Source organism: Miscanthus floridulus, chromosome 7 (assembly GCF_019320115.1).
Source record: "Miscanthus floridulus cultivar M001 chromosome 7, ASM1932011v1, whole genome shotgun sequence".
Taxonomy (NCBI): Eukaryota; Viridiplantae; Streptophyta; class Magnoliopsida; order Poales; family Poaceae; genus Miscanthus; species Miscanthus floridulus.
This window is the reverse complement of record NC_089586.1, coordinates 99500917-99527805: the sequence shown is the minus strand read 5'-3', so window position 1 is coordinate 99527805 and position 26889 is coordinate 99500917. Positions and strand designations below refer to the sequence as shown.

The following is a 26889-nucleotide window of genomic DNA, read 5'->3' as shown; positions in this document are numbered from 1 at the left end:
AATATGATGAGGGTTTCTTGCTTGGTTACTCCACTACTAGCAAGACTTATAGAGTTTGGAATTTGGCTAGTGGTACTCTTGAGGAGGTTCATGATGTGGAATTTGATGAAACAAATGGTTCCTAAGAGGAAGATGAGAATCTAGATGATGTAAGAGGCACTCAATTGGTCAATGCAATGAAAAACATGGACATTGGTGATATAAGGCCTAGAGAGGTGATTGATATTGAAGATGACAAGAATCAAGTGCTCTCTAACTCAAATGTGCAAGCTAGTGGTTCTCATAATCAAATCCAAGCAAGCACTAGTAATGGCAATGTGCAAGATCAACAAATGACTAGTTCATCATCTCAACTAAGTGATCAATCAAATGCTAGTAATCAAGTGCAAGTGCTTCAACCAACCAATGTTGCAAGAGATCATCCATTGGACACTATCATTGGTGATATTTCAAGAGGTGTGTAAACTAGATCAAGATTGGCATCATTTTGTGAGCACTTCTCATTTGTGTCATCCATTGAGCCTAAGAAGATAGATGAAGCTTTGAATGATGTTGATTGGGTCAATGCTATGCATGAAGAGCTAAACAACTTCACAAGAAACCAAGTATGGGAGTTAGTCAAGAGGCCTAAGGGTCATAATGTGATTGGAACCAAGTGGATCTTTCGGAACAAGCAAGATCAAGATGGGATAGTGATAAGGAACAAAGCAAGATTAGTGGCTCAAGGTTATACTCAAGTTGAAGGTCTTGACTTTGGAGAAACATATGCCCCGGTTGCAAGATTGGAAGCAATTAGAATCTTGCTAGCTTATGCTTGTGCCCACAACATCAAGCTATATCAAATCGATGTGAAGAGTGCATTTCTCAATGGGTACATCAATGAGCTTGTGTATGTTGAGCAACCTCTCGGTTTTGAAGATGAAAAGAAACCCAACCATGTTTACAAGTTGAGAAAGGCGTTGTATGGATTGAAACAAGCACCAAGAGCATGGTATGAGAGATTGAGGGATTTCCTACTCTCTAAGGGATTCAAGATGGGAAAGGTTGACACCACTCTCTTCACCAAGAAACTTGGAAATGATTTGTTTGTCATGCAAATCTATGTGGATGATATCATCTTTGGATCAACAAATCAAGAATTTTGTGAGGAGTTTGGCAAGATGATGGCAAGTGAGTTTGAGATGTCTATGATTCGAGAACTTAGTTACTTCCTTGGTCTTCAAATCAAGCAAATGAAGAATGGTACATTTGTGAGTCAAGGCAAGTATATCAAGGACATGCTCAAGAAGTTTGAAATGGATGAGAGCAAAGCTATTAGTACACCAATGGGAACAAGTGGAAGCTTTGATAGTGATGCTAGTGGCAACATGGTGGATCAAAAGATGTATCAGTCTATGATTGGAAGTCTACTCTATGTGACCGCATCAAGACCGGATGTGATGTTTAGTGTATGCATGTGTGCAAGATTTCAAGCCTCACCAAGAGAAAGTCATTTGAAGGCAACAAAGAGAATATTGAGGTACTTGAAGCATACACAACATGTTGGATTATGGTATCCCAAAGGAGCAAGATTTGAGTTGATTGGATATTCGGATTCTGATTATGCGGGATGCAAAGTTGAGAGAAAGAGCACATCGGGCACATGTCAACTATTGGGAAGATCACCTGTATCTTGGTCATCAAAGAAGCAAAATAGTGTAGCACTTTCAACCGCCGAAGCGGAGTACATTTTGGCCGGTAGTTGTTGTGCACAATTACTTTGGATGAAGGCCACTTTGAGTGACTTTGAAATCAAGTTCAAGCAAGTGCCATTGCTATGTGACAATGAAAGTGCCGTCAAGCTCACCAACAATCCGGTTTAACACTCAAGAACAAAGCATATTGATGTCCGCCATCATTTCATAAGAGATCATCAACAAAAAGGGGACATTTGCATAGAGAGTGTGGGCACCGAAGATCAACTTGCCGACATATTCACCAAGCCACTTGATGAGAAGAGGTTTTGCAAGCTAAGGAATGAATTAAACATACTTGACTTCTCCAATATGTGTTGATGCACCCCCATTATATGACATGCCTCTCCTTCGAGCAAAGCAAGGTAAAGTTGATTGACATGTCATCCATTCATTACTAAGGACTTGTTTAGTGCATCTAGTCATTTCTATCATGTCCTAGGATCATTCATGAAAATCAAATGAATTTGATGCTTATATGGTACCACTATTGCTTGTATGTTTGAAATGATCTAGTGGTAGCATATGACATGTTTGTGGGCTTGTAAACCTAGTGTTTGATTTAGAAAATGAGCTATAAGTGTTTAACTCAATATGGTACAAGATAACCCTTATTTGGAGGTGTGAAGAAGCTTGTTCTTGGATCAAACCGAGTTAAATATCTCTTGCAAGTAATCTAGATTGAACCAAAATTGAGAAACTAATCCTTATTTCACATGGTTTCACCCCAACCTATCCATAATTTAAGCTCACCTTTTGTGCTAATTGTTGACAAAGGGGGAGAGAAACAAAGATATGAGTGATAGGGGAATATTGGACATAAGGGGAGAGATATGCTAAAGGAAAGGGATCAATTAAAATTTTGAGCACACAAGTAGGGGGAGCAAGCTCATAAACTTGTATGATGCATTTGAATGAACATTTCATATATTTGCTCGCATGGTACAAATTCTAAGTTTCAACATTCATGCTTGTGTGATGTATGCTAGTTATAGGTTTGAATGATGAAATGAAAAACTATCATGCATAGGCTAGAAGTAACTAGACTCATGCTCACATTATGAAAACTACACCCTTGCTTTTAATGTTGATCTCATGGGGTATTCTAGTTTTTGTGTATGTCTAATTACTTATGGTGCTAAGGATGGTATATTGGTGCACTCCGATTGGTATCACGCTTCAAAGGTCCATCTCTTATACCTTAGCATCATTTGGTTGAAATTGACTCCTATATTTCCTATCTAAGCATATGAGCAAAGCTACAATCCAAACTCTTAGCACATATGTAGGGGGAGCAATTACTACCATATGGAGTTCATGAAACTTGCCTATACCCTTTACATATGGTAAATATGCTTGGGCAAGCAACATGGATTCAAATGAACTTTAATTCATATCTTTGTATAAGGGTTGTCATCAATTACCAAAAAGGGGGAGATTGAAAGCTCTAGTTTGGTTTTGGTTAATTGATGAAACCCTAAGTGCTAACCTAGTTTATCAAAGTGATTATGAGATAGGTAGCACTACTCCAAGTGATGAAGCAATGACGAAGATCATGACAATGGTGATAGCATGGTGATGATCAAATGCTTAAACTTGGAAAAGAAGAAAGAGAAAAACAAAAGGCTCAAGGCAAAGGTATAAAATGTAGGAGCCATTTTGTTTTAGTGATCAAGACACTTAGTGAGTGTGATCACATTTAGGATAGATAGCCGTACTATTAAGAGGAGTGAAACTCGTATCGGAATGCGGTTATCAAAGTGCCACTAGATGCTCTAACTCATTGCATATGCATTTAGGATCTAGTGGAGTGCTAACACCCTTGATAATATTTGTGAAAATATGCTAACACATGTGCACAAGGCACTTTCGGGAAAATGAAATGTCTATTTTCTATTGCGCTGGATGCAAAATTCTTGGTGGTTGGCACATTTGAGCAAGGGTGAAGAAGTTAGAGTTGAAATGGAGTTGGTCGAAATGATGCTGGCGTCGGTCTACTGACCGGATGCTAGGTCACTCAGTGACCGGACGCTGAAAGGCTGCGTCCGATCGAGCTATCAGACGGCACAGTCGCTAGGGTTGAGCACCGGACGCTGGTCTGCGTCCGGTCAAGGTGGACCAGACGCGTCCGGTCGAAAAAACATGCCTCGGGGAGCTTACTGGAAACGACCGGACGCTGGGGCTTCAGCGTCCGGTCAGTTTTGACCGGAGCGTCCGGTCAGCTTTGTAGCCGTTGAAATCTGACGAACAACGTTTGAAGCTGGTGACGCGTGGCGTCCATCGGGCGACCGGACGCTGAGGGCTAGCGTCCGGTCGGTATGACCGGAGCGTCCGGTCAGAGCGTGTTTTGCCCAGTGAAGGGGTACAACGGCTCTATTTGATGGGGGCTCTATTTATAGCCCCATGGCCGGCTCAAGGGACAACTCTTGCACATTTTCATTGACATAGCAACCTTGTGAGCTTAGCCAAAGTCCTCCCACTCATCTCCATCATTGATCCATCATCATTGTGAGATTGGAAGAGAATCTAAGTGCATTGCTTGAGTGATTGCATCTAGAGGCACTTGGTATTCGTGTTGCGCTGCGGATTTCGCTTGTTTCTCTTGGTGGTTGCCACCACCTAGACGGTTGGAGCAGTGGTGAAGGATCGGCACGAGTTGGTGATTGTTCGTGGCCGCCTTCGGTGATTGTGAGGGGAGTTGTACCTTCTCCGGCGGAGCGCCGAAAGGTAACTCTAGTAAATTGCTCGTGTCATTGAGTTACCTCACTTGTAGGTCGGTTCTTGCGGTGTCCAATCGTGTGGACGAGGTTTGTGAAACACCTCTTAGCCGCCGAACCACCAAGTGTTGGTCGATACAACGGGGACGTAGCGTGTTGGCAAGCACGTGAACCTCGGGAGAAAATCGATTGTCTCTTGTCTTTGGCATTCTCTCGGTGATTGGCTATATATTCATCTTGTGATTGGTTCATCCCTTACACGTCGGTATAATCACTCTACTCACTTATTTACATTCTTGCAAACTAGTTGACACAAGCTCTTTAGTGTAATTAGAATTGAGAGCTTGCTTTATTATTTATATTTATCTAGTTGAGCTCTTTAGAGTAGCAAGGTTGAGAGCTCTTAGTGAGTAATTACATAGCAAGTTTGTGTACCTAAGTAATCATTGCAACTAGAATTATTGGATAGATGGCTTGCAACCCTTGTAGAGCTAGAGCAAGTTTGCATTACGCTATTTGTCATACTAATCAAATTGCTCTAGTTGATTTATAGATTTTTAAATAGGCTATTCACCCCCCCTCTAGCCATATTAGGACCTTTCACCAGCGCGGCAGGCACGTACGGTGCGCCTGCACACCGGGAGAGGGGGAAGAGAGAGAGGCGGCGCGACAGCGGCGCGCCGTGCCGAGCCAGGCTCACCCGCCGCTGGGGCCCACGGCCACGCGCAGCACAGGGAGGCCACCGCGTTCAGGGCCCGCCGCAGCGCCGCCACCTTGGGAGAGAGAGTGAAAAGGTCCTAATGGCTAGAGGGGGATGGATAGCCTATTAAAAATCTACAACAACACTTAACAAATCGGTTAGACAATTATGAGGCGAAGAAGTGTTACGCTAGCCTACTAAAAAGCAAGCCACCTACCACAATTCTAGTTTATATAGTTTCTATCCACACAATAGCTATGACACTACACTAAGTTAGTGTGCTCTCAAAAGCTAACTAAAGAGCCACACTAACCAAACTAACAAGCTCTCACAATTAGCTACACTAAAGAGCTTGACAACTAGTTTGCGGTAATGTAAAGAGAGTGAGCAAGAAGGTTATACCACCATGTGGAGGAAGGAGCCAATCAATCACAAGAATGAATAACAATGAAGACCAATCACCTCGGAATCAAATGATGACACAATGATTTTTACCGAGGTTCACTTGCTTGCCGGCAAGCTAGTCCTTGTTGTGGCGATTTGCTCACTTGGAGGTTCACGCGCTAATTGACATCATATGCCAAACCCTCAATAGGGTGCCGCACAACCAACACAAGATGAGGATCACACAAGCCACGAGCAATTCACTAGAGTGTCTTTTGACTCTCCGCCAGGGAAAGGTCAAGAACCCCTCACAATCACCACGATCAGAGCCGGAGATAATCACCACCCTCCGCTCGATGATCCTCGCTGCTCCAAGCCATCTAGGTGGCGGCAACCACCAAGAGTAACAAGCGAATCCCACAGCGAAACACGAACACCAAGTGCCTCTAGATGCAAATACTCAAGCAATGCACTTAGATTCTCTCCCAATCTCACAAAGATGATGAATAAATGATGGAGATGAGTGAGAGAGCTTTGGCTAAGCTCACAAGGTTGCTATGTCAATGCAAATGGCCAAGAGAGTAAGCTTGAGTCGGGCATGGGACTTAAATAGAAGCCCCCAAGAAATAGAGCCGTTGGGCTCCTCATAGCACTGAACACGGGCCGATCGGACGCGCCGGTCAGATTGATCAGACGCTGGACCTCAGCGACCGGTCACGCGATGCACGCCACGTGTCCCCTCTCTTCAAATACTGAGTGCCCGATTCCAATGGTTAAGTGAAGACCGGACGCGCTGCTGTGAAGTGACCGGATGCTGGACCTCAGCGTCTGGTCGTTTCCAGTAAGCATGCAAAAGCAAGAAATCACGACTGGACATGTCCGGTCATGCTCGACTGGACTCACCCAGCGTCCGATCACTCGACGTCTCCCCTGTGTGCTGCCATGTCAGCAGGACCAGACGCAACCCTCTAGCGTACCACCTGCTTGAAAGTAGCATGGGTGCTTATATAGAATGGTTAGTTAATGAACCAATGCGGCTATTAATAAAAATCAAATATAAGGACACACTTTTAGTAATGCTCCTGCGGATGTAATAAACCCACAAGCCAGATAGCCTTGCATATCCTTGGAGTCTTTTCTTTCCTCCTGTCGGATAAGTCTTGCTGAGTACAATTAAGTACTCAGGGTTTTATTCTCCCTGTTGCAGGTGACATGTGGATGCTAAAGCTGACTCTTGTGAGTGGATTCCTCCTGGTGGGCTCAGAGAGGATTTCCTTTACGCTGCGATCATGTTTTCATTTATAACTCCCACTAAATGTTTTTTGAATATAAGTTTTATAATCTGTTGTCATAGTTTATACATCAATGCTTCATCATGTCACGAATAGATACTTATTTCCACTGTAATTCTGATCACATATTTATATTCCGCTGTTAAATTAAATTATTCATAACTCTGGTAATCTGATTACATTTTGCCGTTATACTAATAAATATCATACTACAATATTGTATTAAAAGTGATATAAGAAATGGTTAAATGTTGTAAGCTTTATTCTCTCATTTGTGATCCTGATGGCAAAAATATGGATTTTTGGGTTCTCTCCTAGGGTGTGCCCGATGAAGCTGTGTAATTTAGTGTTCTCCCTTGAGTGCTTAGTGTCTAATAGAAGGTGAGCACTCCTAGAAGGCATTAGATTGGGTGGTTCTACCACAATTGCGGAATGGAGAAGGATCAAAATTCTTCAACAAAAGAAGCACACAAGTAGGGGAAGCAAGCTCATGAACTTGTTTGATTGCATTTTATATGTGCATATTCATGTGCTTGCTTGCATTGCATAAGTTTTTAAATTTTATATGTATGCTTGTGTGGTGTATGCTAATTGTAGAACTTGAATGATGATTTGATAACTAGCATGTATAGGATGGTAGCTAGACTTGTGTTTTACACATGGTACTAGAACCTTGCTTATAATGTTGATCTCATGGGGGTTTCTAGTGTTTTTGGTGTCTAGCTACTCATGATGCTAAGGATGGTGTTAAAAGTGCAACTCCGATTGGTATCACGCTTCAAAGGTTATTCTATACATCTTAGCATCACAATGATTTCTACAACAACACTAAGACAAGTGATTAGTCAATAAGCGACAAAACAAATTTTACATCGTTGCTAAGATCGAGTGGCGTGGCAAGTTGAGCGGTTAACTTCTTGAAAAATATTTGTGAAAAGCTAACACGCGTGCACAAGTTGGTGAACACTTGGTGGTGTTGGCATATGTGCAAAGAAGACAAAGTTGGAGTTAAAATAGATCAACTCAGTGAAGAAACGAAGGTAAAAAGTGGTCAATGGAGGTGACCAGACGCTGACTCCAAGGGGACCTACGCGTCCGATCATGCTCTGTAGTGAAGGTGCAGGCGTCGGTCTTCAACCGGATGCTAGCGTTGAGAGTGACCTTATGCACAAGGGCCACGTCTGGTCAGTGATGACATACGCTGACATGGTGGCATGAGGAGTAGCAGTGACAAATGGTAGGCCATGAAAGACCGGACTCAGGTGCTACGTTCGATCATGACTGACCTAACATGTCTGATCACAAAACAGAGGATCGGGGAGCTCTCTAGAAATGACCGGACTCTAGCAGCGACGTGTCTGGTCATCGGTTCAGTGGCTAACGCGTGCATGGGACCTGACGTAGCGTGGGTGCATCCGGTCAGCATCTAGCCCGTCCGATCTTCACTTGACCGTTGGCGTGGTGTCAGTGACTGTTGAGATCGGGTGGCTCAAGTTGAACGGTGATGACACGTGGATGACATAGAGGGACCAGACACTGGGCCGGCGCATCCGGTCATTACGACCAGCGTGTCCGGTCAGCCCAAGAAACACCCAGTGAAGGGGTAATAACTAGTTTAGCCCGTAGAGCTATAAAACCAAATGTTGGCCGGCCTTGGCCGGTTGCTGAGCACCCTTAAGCCTTGGTGGCTTGTGTAGGTGTGCTTAGGAGCCCTCCAACTCACTTATGCTTGCAAGAGTGCGATCCGATTACGAGTAAGTGTGATTCTAGTGCGTTGCATCGTAAGGTTGCATCGAGTGGCACTAGGTGATCGAGTTACAAGCCGGTAGTGCTTGTTACTCTTAGAGGTTACCACCAACTAGACGACTTGGTAGCTTGTGACTACGTTGAAGCACAAGAGAAGATTGTGCGGTGCTCTAGAGGAGGATTTGTGAGGGGGGTTATGCTCATCCCGTGGGATCGCGAAGAGCAATTCTAGTCGAGCATGTCATTGAGCTACCCTCACTTGGCTTGTGAGGTTCTTATGGTGTCCAATGTGTGGACGAGATTCATGCAACACCTCTTAGCCACCGAACCACCAAGTGAGCAGTCGACACAACAGGGACATAGCTTGGTGGTAACCAAGTGAACCTCGGGAGAAAATCATCGTGTCAATCTTGTCTCCCCGTTGGTTTGCATCCCTGTTACATAAGCTTGTATTTACTTTCACATACATTGTGCTTGTGTAGTGGCTCTTATAATTAGTTGGCTTGTGTAGCTTGCTAGTTACCTTCTTGCTTGTGTAGCATAGAAGTAGCTCCCTTGCGTGACTAATTCAGTTTGAGTAACCTTGTTAGTCACATTGCTTAGTTTATATAGCTATGTAATTTGCGCTCTCTAATTTGGCATTAGTTGCCTTATTATTGAGCATTGCTAGTGAGCTTAGGAGCTTTGTGCTTTTGCTACTAGCATGCGTAGGAGCTCTCCGATGCTTGAAGTACTAGTGGCATAGGAGATGAAGAAGCAACTACAATTAAAGTTGTCTCACTCCATGTGCTACCGGTGTCATGAAGCGAGGCACCTTACAAATAGTTGCTCAAATATTGAGAAGCTCAAGAAGATGAAGGAAGAAGAGAGGCTAAAGCATGTCAAGTGCCACACTTGGGGTCACCTTACCTCAATGTGCCAAACCAAGCAATTGGTGAAGCAACAAGGAGAGTCTCAACCAAAGCCACAAGATGAGCAAGAGAAGACACCCTAAGAGCAAATCAAGATCAACCATGAAGATGATGGTGACTTGATGACGACGAAGAAGAAGAAAACAAGAAGGGATGGAAAAGTAAGGCATCCAATGCAAACTCAAGATGCCAAGATGATAAGCAAGAATAAAGATAAGAAGAAAGTTTATGCTTACATCAAGTGCTTTAAGTGTAGAGATACGGGACACTTTGCCTCAAGGTGTCCTACCAAGCTTGAGAAGCAACTCATGAGAGGCAAGGAAATGAGGAGAACCACATGAGCAAGGAAAAAAGGCTCAATCAAAAAGAAAGTGCTACTCATATCGGGAAAGGAGACACATGGCTCATTCATGTCCCCTAGGTAATAATTCTAAGCCCATTTTATTTGATGATCATGATGTGCTTAGAAAGGATGGCAACAGTACCCCATTGGTTAGAATTGTAAAATATCTCGCTATTCATACTAAGGCTATGTCTAAGTATGTTGCTCCTAACTTGAGAGGACCCAAACTAGTTTATGTACCATCAAAAAGTGGATGATTGTTTGTAGATACCATGGGCATTGGGGGTTTGGTTCAAGTGGTATTCATTGTGTTGATCATGTGATTGAGCCAAGTATTAACAAACGATGGTTATTATCCCAATGCCATGAAAAGATTGTGAAGTCCAAGAGAGATTAACATACAAGTGCAACATTCATGTTATGGATGATTTATTGATATATTTGATGTCTTGCAAAGATATGAGTTGAAACTTGATAATTGGATGATCATGATCCAACCAAGGTATATCTCTTGTTGATCATTTCATTTGGGTGCATATGAGTTGATTGAATTAGATAAATATGCAATATTATTTGCTATGAGATGATTGAATGGATAAATACTTTGTAATCAAGTTTGGATTGATTTAAGTTGGATAAATTCATAAGATGACCTTTAGTAAGTGGATTGAATGAATATATGTCTTGTGAAAGTATTCAAGCAAGTTAACTTCAAGTTTGATTTACATTTTATGAAGAATAGCTTAAGTAATTAAAATCTATCCTATATTACAAAATCTGAGCTAGCTGTGATCTTAGTCATATTTGAGTGATCAAATCTATTTGGATTGGCTTGAAATTTGGTATGCATGCTTTAAACTTGTGGTACTAGTTTTTGTACATATTTTATGAGAATTGGATAAGAAATGCTTTAGTTTTGGAGTAGGTCTTGTTAGCTATAGTGCAGCAGTTTTCAGCATATAGCAGTGGTGGAAGAATTGAAATCTGATAGAAATCTAGAATTCAAATGAAGCTCAAATTTTTACAGCTTCTAGATGACTTAGTAAGGCTCATCTGTACCAAATTTTGTGGCATTTGGGTCTGTATATTGGGAGATATGTATTTTTCTTTGAAGAGTACAAAATCTGTCAGAAAAGTGACAATAGTTGGATTAATCAAGAGTCACTTTGATTGAAAGGTCCTAAGTTGGAATCATGTTTATAAGTGTTTGAGGTACCGAAGTTTGGTTTTGAAATGATCTAGAAGCATGACAAGCAAAGAGTACAAAGCCATTTGATTGTGGAGTGTATTTGGCACACAATGGGTACTCAATTAAAGATCAAGACCAAGCTGAAGATGAAAATGAATTTAAGTTCTAGTGATTGTTGAGAATCATTTGGTAGAAAGAAAAGGACTTAAATATGTAGAAAGAAAAGGACTTAAAGAATGATTCAAGATTATTCATCAAGATAAGTCCATCACTTGGATCAATCAACAAATTCATTTCAAGTGAATGTCAAGAATGGTTCTTTGGAGAGATGTCACTTCTCCCTAGTGTAGAGGCTTACCGCCTATGTGTAAGTAAACCAAATATGGTACTTGGAAGGCTAACATGGAAGTGGTGATCCGAGGCATATTTAAGATGCTTAGTTGAAGCAATCAAAAGGGTTGATAAAGAAAAGCAAGCAACACCCAAAAGAGGGCTAGTCATGAAAATTCAAGTGGTACTCTAAATAGTTCTCTCTTGCAAGCATTGATCAAAGAATGAAGAAAGTCAACCACATCATGATAGTGCACATGATCATATTAGTGGTTCTCAATTCATATGAGTGAAGAATGGACTCTATCTATGATAATTGGTCTTCACCAAGCTTATAATTGGACTTCATAATGCTATTGGACTGATGAACTGGAATCTATGTGACTATCCTCTACTCCAACATAGCAAAGGTATCATTATAATGTGAATGATCATTTCATCCCTTATTAGTATGCGGTTAGTGCATATAGTACATGCTTATTAGGATCATGCAAGACAAATGAAAATCTTTGAAATTCATAGCCTACCATTATTGCTTGAATGATTAATTGATCTAGTAGTTAGTATATAAATTTGTTCATGAGCCAGTGAACCTAAGTACTTGATTTAATTTGGATTGCTAACAAGTGACAAGTACAACATTGATAAGATAACCCTTGTAAGAGGTGTGACGAAGCTTGTCATTGGTTTAAACCAGACTTGGAAGCTTATGCAAATCAATTTAGTTCAAGTCAACTTAGAAGCTCATGATAAGTAACAGGAGTACAAGTATAAGACAACAATGCAAATGGATATGTAGTTTATTTATTTCATGTGGTGTCTAGATCAACTCATAAATGATATCCTACAAGTGACACTCATGAAGATAGCAAATGTTAAAGAAATGGTTTTATTGACAAATTAATCATACACGTGGTATCATATCTCTACACATGGTATCATTCATACAAGATGGTGGTTCCACAAGTGATCCTCAACTTTAAGTGATCATCAAGTGAAGAATGCATCCCTCATACAAGAGCTCAAACTTATCAAGTGGATGACCCATGCTATGTGAAAGCATCTAGGCCCCTTGTTGGGTTTCGGTGATTAATGACAATACAAGATTACACTAACGTGTGTTTTGCAGAGGCAATTAAGTTAGGTCATGGTAATGGAGATCAATTGGGCAATTAAGGTTGTCATGCCCCTATGATGGAAATCATTTCGGGTTTCAAAGGATGGACGACAAGATTAAGGATGACTAGTTCTAACTGTCGATTGGAGTTGAAGTGACACTTAGAGTAGTTTAGGACTTTGTTTTTCCTTTGGTCGTACTATTAAGAGGGGTATGGACGGGTGGCTTGACCTAGGTGAGTCTAGTGAGTTAGGTGTGGTGCACATTTGTTAAAACTAGCACTAGGTAGCTCTACAACAGCCCTATGATCCTATGGAGCAAACTTCATTCACATATGTTCGAGAGTTGAAAGTGAATGGAGGGTCAAATGCTGATCGGACGCTGGCTCCGGTGCGACCGGACGCTGGCCGCAGGGTCCGATCAGTACATTTGATCAAGGAGATTGCGTTTGGTGTGACCGGACGCTGGAGGGGTCAAGTGACCGGACGCTGAGAGGCAGCGTCCGGTCGACTCCAGTAAGGTTCTAGAGAAGGAAATCTGCGACCGGATGCGTCTGGTCGATACTGACCGGACCCTGAGGATCTAACGTTCGGTCGAGTACAGTAAGCATCCAGTGAGGGTTTAATGTGACCGGATGTGTCCGGTCAGTGGTGATCAGACCCTGCCAGCGTCCGATCAACACTTAATCACTAGTGTGCGGGTTGAACTGACCAGAGCGTCCGATCAACATGACTAGAGCGTCCGGTCACCCCGCAGAGGCACATAATGGTTCGTTTTTCAGGCTGCCTTCTAAATAGAAGCTCCACTCATCTGTGGAGTGACTTTTGCTTATTCCAACAGCTGAGAAACATGTTTGTGAGTGCTAAAAAGAGCAATGTCCTAGTGAGGTGATTGAGATTTGAGAATCCAAGAGAGTAGCCTCATTAGTGAATCAAGAGTAGCAAAGTGTGCATCTACCATTCTCATTAGGCTTCGCGTGGTCAAGTGAGAGTTTGTGCTTGTTACTCTTGGTGATCGCCATCACCTAGACGGCTTGGTGGTGGTTGGGAGCTTGGTGATCTCCTGGCAGAGCTTGTGGGTGACCCAACTCAAGTTGTGAGCGGTTTTGGGTGATTCGCCGTGATGGAGTGTCGAAGAATCAACCCGTAGAGAGCACTTGATCCTTGCGTGGATCAAGGGGGAGCTACACCCTTGCGTGGGTGCTCCAACGAGGACTAGTGAGGAGTGGCGACTCTCCGATACCTCGGCAAAACATCGCCGCGTTTCTCTCTCTCTATTTACTTTGAGCATTTACTTTGAGCAATTCAATACTTGTCTTTACATTCATAGAATTGCCATGCTAGAGTAAGTTTGGAACATAGGGGTTGCAAGTCCATTGTGCGTTAGATTAATAGAAACACTTTTCTCGGCATAAGGGATTAATTGGGCTAACCATAGGATTTAATTATTGCATGAAAATTTTGAATTAGCCCAATTCACCCCCCTCTTGGGCATCTTGATCCTTTCACTATGACATAGGGGGAGGTGCCCCACCAATTGATATCAAGGTCAAAGATCCTATATGTGGTATCTCAAGAGCTATACAAATGGTGTCATTCCAATATTTGGACGTGTCCATAAAAAATGCAAGATTCAAGGCTCAACCATCTACCCCAAATGCAAGCCTTTGCATCAATAAGAAGTTCATCTTTTATGAAAATTGATGACAAAGGGAGAGAGATTGTACAAAGATATAAAAGTCTTAGGAGAGATTGAGACAAAGATATCATGGGAAGTTGGATTTGGACATGGAGATAGACAAAGAGAGAGCAATATTAAGGAATGGAGAAGGATTAAAATTCTTGAACAAAAGAAGCACACAAGTAGGGGGAGCAAGCTCATAAACTTGTTTGATTGCATTTGATATGTGCATATTCATGTGCTTGCTTGCATTGCATAAGTTTTTAAATTTGATATGCATGCTTGTGTGGTGTATGCTAATTGTAGAACTTGAATGATGATTTGATAACTACCATGCATATGATGGTAGCTAGACTTGTGTTTCACACATGGTATAAGAACCTTTCTTATAATGTTGATCTCATAGGTTTTCTAGTGTTTTTGTTGTCTATCTACTCATGCTACTAAGGATGGTGTTAAAAGTGCAACTCCGATTGGTATCACGCTTCAAAGGTTATTCTATACACCTTAGCATCACAATGATTTCTACAACAACACTAAGACAAGTGATTAGTCAATACGGTGGCAAAACAAATTTTGCGCTAGCACTACACTTAGGGTTGCAAGCCACCTACCCATTCTAATTTGTATGATCTCTACTATGTCACACAAGAGCTATGTCGCTAAATTACACCTGGTTGAACAAAGATAGCTAGATAACTACAACTAAAGAGCCACACAAGCTACAAGCACTACACAAGGTGAATACAAAGTAATGAGGGAGAAGGGTAGATGTGATATACCATCGTGGTAAGTGATCGATCAATGAATATCAATAAATATCGAGGAGACAATCAAGACACAATGATTTTTCCTCCGAGGTTCACTTGCTTGCCGGCAAGCTAGTCTCCGTTGTGATGATTCACTCACTTGGAGGTTCACACGCTAATAGGTATCACACGCCTAACCCGCAACCGGGTGCTGCACACCCAACACAAGATGAGGATCCACAAGCCACACGCAATCCACTAGAGTTGCCTTTAGCGCTCCTCCGGGGAAGGCACAAGAACCCCTCATAATCACAATGATCGGAGCCGGAGACAATCACCTTCCTCCGCTCGACGATCCACCAATTACTGGACTGTCTAGGTGTCGGCAAACACCAAGCGTAACAACATCTTCACCAGCCCAAATTGCCCAACTAGTATCACAAGATGCTAGAACACTAAGCAATGCACTACAGGCTCTCCAATCTCACTCAAGATGATAAAATCAAGTATGCAAGTGAGTGGAGTGGTATGCTCAGCTCTCAAAGGGTGTATGCAGCTGTTAGAAGTGCCAAGAGGGTGGACAAGGCCGGCCACTAGTTCTATTTATAATCACACAAGCAAATAGAGCCGTTACCCCTTTGGAGCAGCTTTTTGCAAGGGCACCGGACATGGGGTGGCGGTGCCCCCCAACGGTCGAATCCAATAGCTAGTTTGACTATTAGCGGTCACCGGACAGGCGGCGGTGGCACTGGACAGGGGGTGGCGACCCCCTGTCCGGTGCCACCACCTAGAATTCCATGCTCTCTGAAAAAATGGGGCGGTGCCCAACTCCAATTCACCCGTTCTCTGTTGAAAGGGGCGATGCCACCGGATAGGGTGACGGTGCCCACGATGGTGCACTGTCGCGCCTGTGGCGGTGCACACCGCCACTTCTGGTGCTAGCCCCAGCACCAGCCCTTCTCGGCCATGTATAGGTGGGCACCGCCCTAGCGGTGGCGGTGCCACCAGACAAGGGGTGACAGTGCCCCCCAGAGCACCTCCCTCTCGGCCTCATCTGCCGGTCACCGGCACAGGGGTGGCGGTGCCCTCGGGGCAGCAACACAAGCCCGGCTACACCTCCTTTTCTTCACATTTTCACCACCTTTGCAAATATGCTAACACTCCAAGTGTTTTACCATCACGTGCAAGTGTGTTAGCATTTTCATAAATATTTTTCAAAGGTTAATCACTTCTCACCGAATGTGCACTAGGCCTAAAATGCAATGCAAGTATTTCAACACTAGTGGCACTAGATGATCGAGTTGTTCGATAAGAGCTCCCCTCTTAATAGTACGACCATCTATCCTAAATATGATCACACTTGCTAAGTGTCTCGATTACCAAACCAAAAAGCTCCTATTAAGTTTTACCTTTGCCTTGAGCTTTTTATTTTTCTCTCTTATTTTTCAAGTCCAAGCACTTGATCATCATGGTCACCACACCATTATCATGACCTTCACCATTGCTCCATCACTTGAAATAGTGCTACCTATCTTATGATCACTTTGATAAACTAAGTTAGCACTTAGAGTTTTATTAATTTACCAAAACTAAATTAGAGCTTTCACCTGTCTTCACAGATACTAAAATGAAACTCGTTTCTGCGTGGCCTGGCTGGCGTGTATGGGCGCAACCAATAAGATTCTCTCCCTAACCTGGTTGGATGAAAACGGATAACCAATCAAGTGTTTGTGTATATGTGGAGCCCGGATAACTGGGACTTGGTTCGCTAGTACATGCCAGGCTCAGCAGAATGCCCTTATTGCCATAAGCCTTTTTTTAAGGGAAATCGGAGCTTCACATATTGCCATAAGCCTGTGTAGAGATACTTGATGAAGGAAGTATAAGAACCAAATATTGAGATTTTTTTTTCTAGAGAAGGTGTCTACCCCTCGCAACCTGAGTTTTTTTTTTATGTTTCTGCCCCTATTCCAACCTGCAATGCTGATTTTTTTAGAAAAGCCAGCAAAAAACTTTACCATTGATTTTATTAAAAGATAGAAAAAGAAAAAAAGATTTACACATATTTACAAGCCCTAACGAACCACCGAAAAGCTACCACAAGAGCTAGACTACTGCTAACAGAAAATGAAAGGCAGCCTACCGGAGAACGGCTTAAATTTCAGAAGTAGCTGACCTTGGATTTCTCTACTTTTTAAACTTTGTGTGAGCAGGTCTTTCGGCTTTCGCAGCGGGTTCGTGCTGTGGGATGTACTACTACCGTATAGCCTGTTCCTTTCCTCTCCAGTGAGTGGTGACGATCTTTTGAGGGACGTGCCCCGCACCTGGACTCTCCTGCTATGGATTGGTCTATTTTACCAAAAAGTTATGATCTCATTGGCTCAATAAATAATATGGTTCGATCTTTTTTTTTTCGCTACTATACCATAAATAACATGGTACTTACGAGTCATCGAGTTTTAGCTCATGCATCGTTTGTTTCCCGTTTCAACTCGGAGCTTGATCAGACTTTGTCCTTGATCCCTAGGACCTATCACAATCTATCTAACACATCTTCAACCCACATGTTAGTTCTATGCTAATGTTGCCAATTCAATTGCCAAAACTAAAAGATATGATTATGGACACATGATCGTTACAACGTCACAGGCGACCACGGGTGGTGGTGGAAACCGGGAGTGGGCGGGGTCACTCGCTCAGTGAATTAGGATTTTTTTTTCCAAATAATTTACTTCCCACAAATATCTAGATCTGTAATTTTTCTATTGCAGTACCGGGATATGCAATTATTCATTAAACAGACCTAGGTGGAGCGTACTTTTTATTACCTCGCTTCTACTTGTTTTGGTTGCAGGATACGTCTGCACAAACTTTTGCATTGTACTGACTCTAGTTTTAGAGTAAAACTCACCGACGGTTCTCAAAGTTGTCTTGAAGTGTCACCTAGGTTCTCAAAGTTTCAAAATACATTTTTGGCACCTTAAAGTTGTAATAGGTCTCATCTAGGTCCAAAGAGTTATTTACTCGACCCACTATCCTACGTGGCATGGATCTGACAGATGAGACCCACATGTCAGCGACAAGGGTCAACCTTTCAAAAATCGCATCTGTTTTATACTATCCCGGATGAAGATGATTTTTTATATGAAAATTGTAGCTTTCAATTAGATCTACAACTTTATAGTTTTCATTAGAAATCATTAAGGCGCTAAAGTTAATATAAAGTTTCAACAACATATTAATCACGTATCGGGCTTGCCGCCTTAGAAAACTCATATCATTTTCTTGTATGGTGTCAATCAAAGATACATTGCATATGAAAATTGTGGCTTCTGATGAGATCTACAAATTTCTAGTTTTGAGTTTTATCATTTGAGGCCACTAACATGTGGATCTCATCTGTCAAATTCATGTCAAGTAGGATAGCGGGTCGAGTAAATTTCTATTTGGATCTAGATAGGACCCGTTACAACTTCGGGGGGCCAAAAATGTGTTTTAGAATTTTAGAAATCTAGATGACATCTTCATATAACTTTGAGACCTGTTGGTGAATTTTACTCCTAGTTTTACTTTTGCAGCCACGGTAGTAGTGGCAGCGTAAAAAAAAAACTTGTAGTGAACGGGCTCAGAAACGTTCGTATGCTCTCAAAGAGAATAGAGAAAAAACATTAACCATAAAAAACTGAAGTTTTAATGGATACGTATCCTTGTTTGCTGACTATGGGGACCGAGATACCCGGAAATCTTTCCGTCCGATCCGGACGGGAGCCGCCTGCCGATGATTTCCCGCGCAAGTCTCACGCCACCAGGCAGCTCCCGCTTCCCGCGCAAGTCCCAGGCCACCAGGCAGTTCCCGCTCCGCAGAAGCGAGACGGAAGCGACGGCCCATGGTGGGAAGCGACGACACAGGTACGTACGTTTCTCTTCTTTTTTCCCCTTTTTTCTTATTCTTCTCATTTCATTTCTTTTTCTTTTCTTTTTTTTTTCTTTTTATTTTCATGCTTCTTTTATTTTTATTTTATTTTTATTTTGTGTGACTTTTTATTATTCTTTTGTTTTTATATTTTTTTATCTTTCTTTTTATCTTTTTTCTTTTTTTCGTTTATTCTTTTCTTTTCTTTCCTTTCCTTTTTCTTACTATTTTTTCCATGCTTCAATTTTTATTTTTGTTTCATGTGATTTTTATTTATTCTTTTCATTTTTATGTTTTTATTTATTTATTTTATTTTGTGGTTTTACTATAATTAATTATTTTGTTTGTTTTATTTTATTTTTATATTTTGTTATTTTTTTGTTTTTCTTTATTTTTTCCTTTCTCTTTTGTATTTATGTTTTCTCTATAGATTTTTTTATTTTTTTATTTTACCCTAGCTAATTAAATATTTTTTCATGGTTACTCTTTAATTTTCTGTATTCTATGAGATGCTATGATGTTCATGTAGTATATAAGTGATGTTCTATGACATATTTTTGTAATGTTTATGTAGTAAACAATGATGCTCTATGATGTATTTTCTTAAGTTCTCGTAGTATACATGTGGTGCTCTGTGATGTCTTTTTTTATGTTCATGTAGTATAAATGTGATGTTCATGTAATATAAATATAATGTTCATGTGATATACATGTGATGTTCACATAATAGATGTGATATTCTATGATATATTTTTGCGATGTTCATGTAGTATACATGTGATGTTCTACGATATATTTTGTGATGTTCACATAGTTTACATGTGGTATTTTGGAACGTATTTTGTGTTGTTCACGTAATATATATGTAATATTCATGTAGTAAACATGTGATGTTCTATGGTGTATTTTTTTTACGTTCACGTGGAATATATGTGATGTTCCATGATGTTCATAAATTTTGTGATGTTCTATGATGTTCACGGGTTATATATTTTGATGTTTTATAATGTGCACATAATATTTTTTTATGTTTTTCTTATTTTTTATATGCTTTTTTTGTGAGGGCGGAATGTTTTTTGGTTAGACTTAAATGGTATGATACGGTTTATAATACTATAAATAGTTCATATTTTTAAAAGAATCATCCATATAGTGCAGTGGTGAGGAATGATTCTTTATTTTATTTTATTTTGGTCTTGGGTTTCCTCTGCCGCACGTACTTTTTTTTGTTTCTACTTTCTAATATTTTTCTACACGTACAGCAGAAAAGGTCAAAAGAAGGGGCAGTTGGGGGGCGAGGGTTTAGTGCAGTCTGCAGTTGCATCCCCACCAATCTCCTCTGCCGTCGCTCTCCAAGCACCTTTGCTTTGACTTGTCCCGATTTCTTATCATTTCCCGCACAGGCTTGAGCGTGTGATCTACACGTCAACTACCTCCCCCGTCTCTATCAGCTTCATCGCTTCCTGAGTTCCTCCTATGCCTGCGAGAAAGAAGCGTGGGCAAATTCCTCCCAGCTCCCTGTTCACCTTGGACTCGCAGGGAGTCCAGCGTCAAATACTCCTGCTTCAATCTTTTGACCTCTTCGCTGGGCCTGCGCCGCCTCCCCATGCCCGCCGTTCCTGCCTCGCTGCGCCGTCAAGCCGCCAGCCGTTTGGTTTGTAGGAGCTGGGCGAGATGTTCTTGATTCAGAAAGGGAGGAAATGAGAGGCTCTGTTCCTATCGCGATTGTTGGAGGATCTCGCCGTAGTTTGAGGCGGTGAGGTGGAGTGGAGGCGATAGAGAAGACGAGACAATAAGCCACCACGAGCTGAGCCCCGCCGCCGCCTTGCTCCAACTCCAAGCGATGTCTTGCTTCCGCTGCTTCAGCAGCAGCGAGACCAAGAGGGGCACGGGCGAGAAGCGTCGGGCGGCGCCGGCGTCCCCGGCGACCACCTCGTTCCCGTCCACCGTCTCCACGGGCGCGCCCTCCAACCTGACCTTCTCCACGGCGTCGTCGGCCGTCGGCACGAGCCACTCCGAGGACTCGAGCGCGGTCATGCGCCCAGCGGCGAGCAAGTCGTTGGGCTCGGTCTCGGTGTCCTCGGCGCGGAGCATCCCGGAGCTGTACGAGGAGAGGGGAGCCAGCACCCTCCGCGAGTTCGGGTTCCGGGAGCTCAGGGCCGCCACCAGCGACTTCAGCCGCCTGCTCAAGGTCGGCGAGGGCGGCTTCGGGAGCGTTTACAAGGGCGTCGTCCGGCTACCTGGCGGACCCGCCGGCGGCACGGTGGTTGCCATCAAGAAACTCAATCCCAATGGTCATCAGGTATGGTCGTATGGATCGGTGGTTTCTTGTCTTGGTTGATCACGAATTCATCAGTAGTTTTACAGTATATTGCCTGCCATACATCCCGTAGAACTACACTGAGACTCTGTTTTTGGATCATGAAATGGACCGTACCTTGCATAACTTTGTAGAATTCATTTCGCTAATGGCTTTGTGAAGCCTAACGGTAACATGCAATCTGCTAACGCAGCATATGTGTGATAAGCATGGTGAATTGGTGATGCTAGCACTACTTCATTTCAGAAGTTCAAGGTTATCTCATTCTGGCATATTCATCTGCATCCAAGTCTCATGAGTTTTCTGTTCCTGCTCCCGACTTGATCAGGGCCACAAGCAATGGTTGGCAGAAGTACATTTCCTGGGGGTTGTTGAGCACCCAAATCTCGTCAAGCTCATTGGGTACTGCGCTGCTCGAAGCGAGCGAGGTCCTCAGAGGCTACTGGTCTATGAGTTCATGACAAACAAGACCCTGGACGATCATCTATTCAATAAAGCATACCCCGTCCTTCCATGGGACATCAGGTTGCAGATAGCACTGGATGCCGCTGAGGGATTGCTGTACCTCCATGAGGGATTAGAAGTTCAGGTATCAACTCGGTACTCCACAAATAAATAAGGTTATCCTGAACCCTACTGAATAACTTGGATTAGATCACATGAGAACGAGCATGCCTATAAACTGTACTAATAACTGATTTGCAGTTTTGCACATCACAGGAAATGTTACAAGCGCAATTTTTTGTAGTAGGGTAACCTATCTAAAATGCAGAATAATTTTTCTTTAAGAGTAACCTATCTAAAATGCACAATAACTTTTCTTTAAGAGTGATAGATTAGGTTACATGAGAATGAGCATGCAGTATAAATTGAACAAATAGCTGATTTGCACATCACAGGAAATGTTACAAGCACAAAATTTGTAGTATGGTAACCTATCTAAAATGTTGAATTGTGATAATTCTACTGAATCATATCTAAAAATGCTGAGTGTGGTAATCCGTACTGAATCACTGGACACTAATAATAGATCTATTATGGATCAGGTGAAAACTTGGGCTTGCACATTCATACATTCTTGGAAATTGAAATATTTGTGTTATGAGTTATCTGTTTCTTACATTCTGAAACCTTGGATTGTTCATATTCTTGGATTAGACAATGTTATTGAGTGATCATGTTGATTGAATGGGAACATGGTTAAGAGAAACATGTGCTATAAATATCATTTGCTGCTCTGTGCATCTTCCCTTGACAACCAAGTTAGTCAATATGATTTGATTTTGTTTCCAAAAAAAGAATGAGAGATATTTGTGTTTGGACATTACAGGTCATATATCGCGATTTCAAAGCTTCAAATGTCCTGCTGGATGAGGAGTTTAGAGCAAAACTTTCAGATTTCGGATTGGCAAGGGAAGGACCATCAGCTGGTGATACCCACGTCTCTACAGAAGTATGTGTTGATTTTACTTCACAGAACAGAACAAGATTATTTAACTTATGCTTGGTCATGTTACAGAATTTTGCTCTATTGAAATCTTATTCTATATCCCGATTGCAATCAGGTTATGGGGACCTTGGGCTATGCAGCTCCAGATTATGTTGAGACAGGCCATCTCACTACAAAGAGTGATGTGTGGAGCTTTGGAGTAGTTCTATATGAGATCCTCACTGGACGGCGCTCAATGGAAAGGAACCGTCCCAAGAACGAGCAGAAACTTCTGGAATGGGTGAGGCTGTATCCCGTTGAAAGTAAGCAATTCAGCAAGATTATAGATAAAAGGCTTGAGGGCCACTACTCTAAGCAGGGTACTAGAAAAATTGCCATGTTGGCCAATAGCTGCCTTGCAAAGCAGAGAAGGGACCGTCCAACAATGAGAGAAGTGGTCGAGAGCCTGAAGCAAGCAATGCAGCACAAGGAGTTAGATGGGAAAACAGGGAGTTTGGGTGAGACTTCACCACCAGAGGAAGTATCTGGAAAACCAACCACGGAGGATGTTGCCGTGGCATCTGCAAGGCGGAGGATACTTCATCTGGCTGCCCTAGGTGAGAATGCAAACAGCGTTGCGAGGAGGAGATTCATGATCATGAGGACTGCGGCTACTCCAACTCCTACATAATTCTGAGTTGTAGTTGTGATCTTTTTTTTTACTCTACTTTTTTAACTGGTTATGAATATAGGATCGTTGGTGATGTTTTCACCATGTCAGTATAAATCTATCAGGTCACCAACATTCTTTTTTTACTTGTGTGCTTTCTATAGGTAGGGTAGATCTGAGACTCGAGAGTTACTATTGTAAAGGTTTCGTTGCTATAAAGGATCATAGGTGTGAAATGTAATTCAGTTCTCTATGTTTGACTGCAACTTTGAACATTGTAAAGGTAGATAGTATTAAAGGTGTCAAATTCTTCCTTTCCATACTGGAATTTGCTTTTTACCATTGACTGATAATTCTATAGCCGCTAGCGTTATTTTTAAGGCCCTCTGTTTTAGACTTTTAGGTATGAAATACATGTGCACTATTTTGTACTGCATTATTTCAGTTTGTAAAGTTAGAATCGTAGCAGTTTCTTTTTTTTTCCTACTCCTGTAACATAAATTTATAACCGTGAGCATGTACCCTGAGTTGTTACATGTATCAGTTTCCTTTCCTGGTAGGATCCCATGAACAAAATGTAATTCCTATAGTGCTGATCCAGAATTATTATGATGTTATTTCAAACTTAATATGGTGAAATGTACCTTCAAGAGTTTTGACTTATTAGTGGATTGAAGCTTTACCTCGTACAAGTTCCTAAAGAAACTAATCAAATCTATAGTTTTCTGCTAGTGTACATTTGATTTCTTGGATTTCCTAAAGAACAGGTACTAAGCACAAGAAAGGGAATAATTGAGTGGCAGAGCTCCTGCCTTTTATTTCAAAAAAGCACAAGAAAGGGAAAAATATTTTTATTGAAGATGCTGTACTTATATCTTGATCAAGCGTTACATCATACTATTGCAACAAAGCTGCAAGTTCTTGAACAAACAATTTTATTTTGCTGATAGGAACTGGCTTGAAACCTTACTGACCTTCAGTATATGGCCACCAGGCAATCAGTTTTCTGCATTTGGGAAAGCTGAGCCAGTCTTGTTATCCCCCAACCTGATATTCACTGAATATGGGCCAATATCTACATAGTTATCTTCCCCTCCAGCAAAGAAGCAGAGAGTGTGTAGTGCAATTTCAAACTCGGGACTGATACCAATCAATGTGCCGGATACAGATATTAAAACTCCATGCCACTCAAACTGAACGATGAGCAGTTGTGTTTCAGAGTTTGGCTGCAGAACAACTAAAAAAGTTTAGCTCCCTTATGATATATCACATATGTGTACCACAAAGTATATTGGGATGATACTAACCAACTCCGCACGCCTCATTGGGAATATGTACCCTTGGTAATCAACATTGGCATTGGATTCTTCCAGGTAAAACAGCACATTAGTCTCCAGCACCATCATAATCTCATTCAAATACGGAAACACAACTCCATCTGATAACAAAAAAGTGTGATTTTATACATGACGTGGTCTACAAATATAACTGAGTTCAGTAAATATGTAGTAGTTTCTATTTTTAGTATATTTGTAAGAAACTAATAGAATTATAACATTCAGACTCTCAAATAGGGTGAAACTTTCAATTCACGTAATATTAAAATAAAGTACATACATGCGGTTGAAAAGGAATCTTGCCATAGATGTGGCTACAGCCAACAGCTGCCTAACTTGGTCAAACTCATCTTAGCTGTGGCTACCAACCGAAAAGGGCTGTAAAAATATTTAAAACACTACTCAATCAGGTTACAAACAAGTGGTGTTTTCATACATATGGAACAGATTACAAAGTACTACAGCATATGTTAAGTACTACAAAGGCGAGATTGAGGCCAAACTTGGTAGCAATGGTCTCAGGACAGTTAAACTTTTGATCACGGATATATACTGTTATGAACACATATGATAAGTAATTTATTGAAACCAAACAGCATGTGATGAACTGCACCAATGAAAAACCAATCTAGAAAAACAGCTTGGAGAATTTAATACTACTTAGATGCTATATTTTCAGACACAATATACTTATGAACAATTAATCACAGCAATTTTATGGTTGGAGTAGAAAAACAGACAAAAAGGAATTGTTAATGGCATGAGTCTGTTCGAATCTTCACAGAAACTGGAAAGTAGCCTGATTTGGTCTTCTCTATGATGCTTTCTTTCCCCTACAGCCACCTAACCTCCATTGCTTCTGTTAAACCATAGAGCTATAGTTAAACTCATGACAACAAGTGGAGCAAAGTGATAGCAGAGATAACCATGAGAACACAAGCAGGACATATATAAACCTGATGCACTCTTCCGCATTGCAAAGTCTGTAGCTGTGGCCTGCAGTTAACAGTGCCAGTGGTGCTATCTGATCCTCCACCCATCATGTTACCTCTCTCGTCCTGAAGTAGCTAACATGATAATGCACTCAGACAGACTCATAAAAGTGTGCCAAAAAAAAAAACATAAGAAGGCCCAAACCCTGAAACTGGCTGTGCCGTTGAGTGGGCGCGGGGATATGCTACTACTGCTTTCTATCATGTTCCATGCTTTCCCACCTCCAGTCTTGATCGCCTGGTTTCTGGTCGGACCACGGAGACCGCCTGCAGAGCGAATACCCTTCAGACGCTGAGAGCTTTTCTGTAAACCTCGCATTCCTCCACTTGGGCATTGCATCGGGTAGGTGGCGAGCACCTCGGCCCACGCCGACCGCTGCCCTTCGTCCACGTCCCTATCTTCCGGAGCCGCACCGCCGGTCCCTCCTCGTCTCCGCAATCACCACCCCTTCGTCTAGCACGACACCTCTTTCAGTCCTTTGACGAGCCTCTCCATCGCGCCCGTATTCTTTCTGCTCCTCGCCGCCCTTCCACAGTCGGCACTATTAAAAGGGAAATGACGCGGCGGACGGGAGATCCGATGGGTCCGTGGGATCTGCGACGCAGGGAACTATCGGCCAGCCGGCGATGGATTCAATGGGTGGCGTGCCGGATTTGTGTTGGCCGGCGGCCGGCGGGGGATTGACCACACGAGAAGCAAGGGGAGGGGGCGGGAAGTCGGGAGCGACGACGGTTTGGTCAGTTAACCACCGCCGAGGCGCCTATCGCTGTGGCCACTAGGATTCAACTTGGAAAATCGAGCCGCGCTGATTGTGGGCTTAAATCATATTGGGCTGGACTGTTGGGCATCCATACTGCGGTGTTGGGCTGGATTTTGAGAGCAAGGCCAATAAGCTTGGCTATAAGCCAAGTCCATGTCATCAAGAGACAAGTGATACAATAGCTTGGCTATTAGTTTGGCTGTACAATATATTTAAGTCACTGCATGTTCATCTGGACCAGGGGATCAACACTAAACACATCTATGTAGCCACTTGTGTTGCATGGACATATTCACAAGTAAATCAAACAGGTTGAGTAAGCAATAATATTGTTCACTGGAAAATATAATGGCTCTTACAACCAAATTCGAGGCATCAGACCAAGGACGACACAAACTTAAAAGTTTAAGGAACAAAACATGGTCTACAGTGCAATTGAAACTTGATCAACAAAAGAAGGCTACTACCATGAGCAGCTATTACACTAAGGAAATAAATCTAGCATCCACTGTTTATCAATTTATTTAGCCATATCTCTTGATGACCAGCAGCCATCGATGATACTCAGGTCTTCAG

At 42.1% G+C, this 26889-nt stretch overlaps 1 protein-coding gene and 1 long non-coding RNA gene across 3 annotated transcripts; one reads left to right on the top strand and one right to left on the bottom strand.

Annotated features, from left to right (window-relative positions):
* Window positions 1–20255: 20255 nt before the first annotated feature.
* LOC136463947 (probable serine/threonine-protein kinase PBL19) lies at window positions 20256–23575 on the top strand. The gene is made up of 4 exons (XM_066462915.1): window positions 20256–21106; window positions 21453–21713; window positions 22455–22577; window positions 22690–23575. Exons 1-4 carry the CDS (start codon window positions 20648–20650, stop codon window positions 23242–23244), a joined length of 1398 nt encoding a protein of 465 aa, XP_066319012.1. The 5' UTR covers window positions 20256–20647; the 3' UTR covers window positions 23245–23575.
* A 484-nt stretch (window positions 23576–24059) lies between these two features.
* On the bottom strand, window positions 24060–26616 carry LOC136463946 (uncharacterized). Of its 2 annotated transcripts, XR_010761119.1 has the most exons (5): window positions 25698–26616; window positions 25517–25618; window positions 24841–25419; window positions 24531–24661; window positions 24060–24449 (listed from the first exon to the last, which is right to left on the bottom strand). It is a non-coding gene; the product is annotated as an uncharacterized lncRNA (long non-coding RNA). The 2 variants fall into 2 exon arrangements; XR_010761118.1 differs by having other exon boundaries at window positions 25517–26616.
* Window positions 26617–26889: the final 273 nt, after the last annotated feature.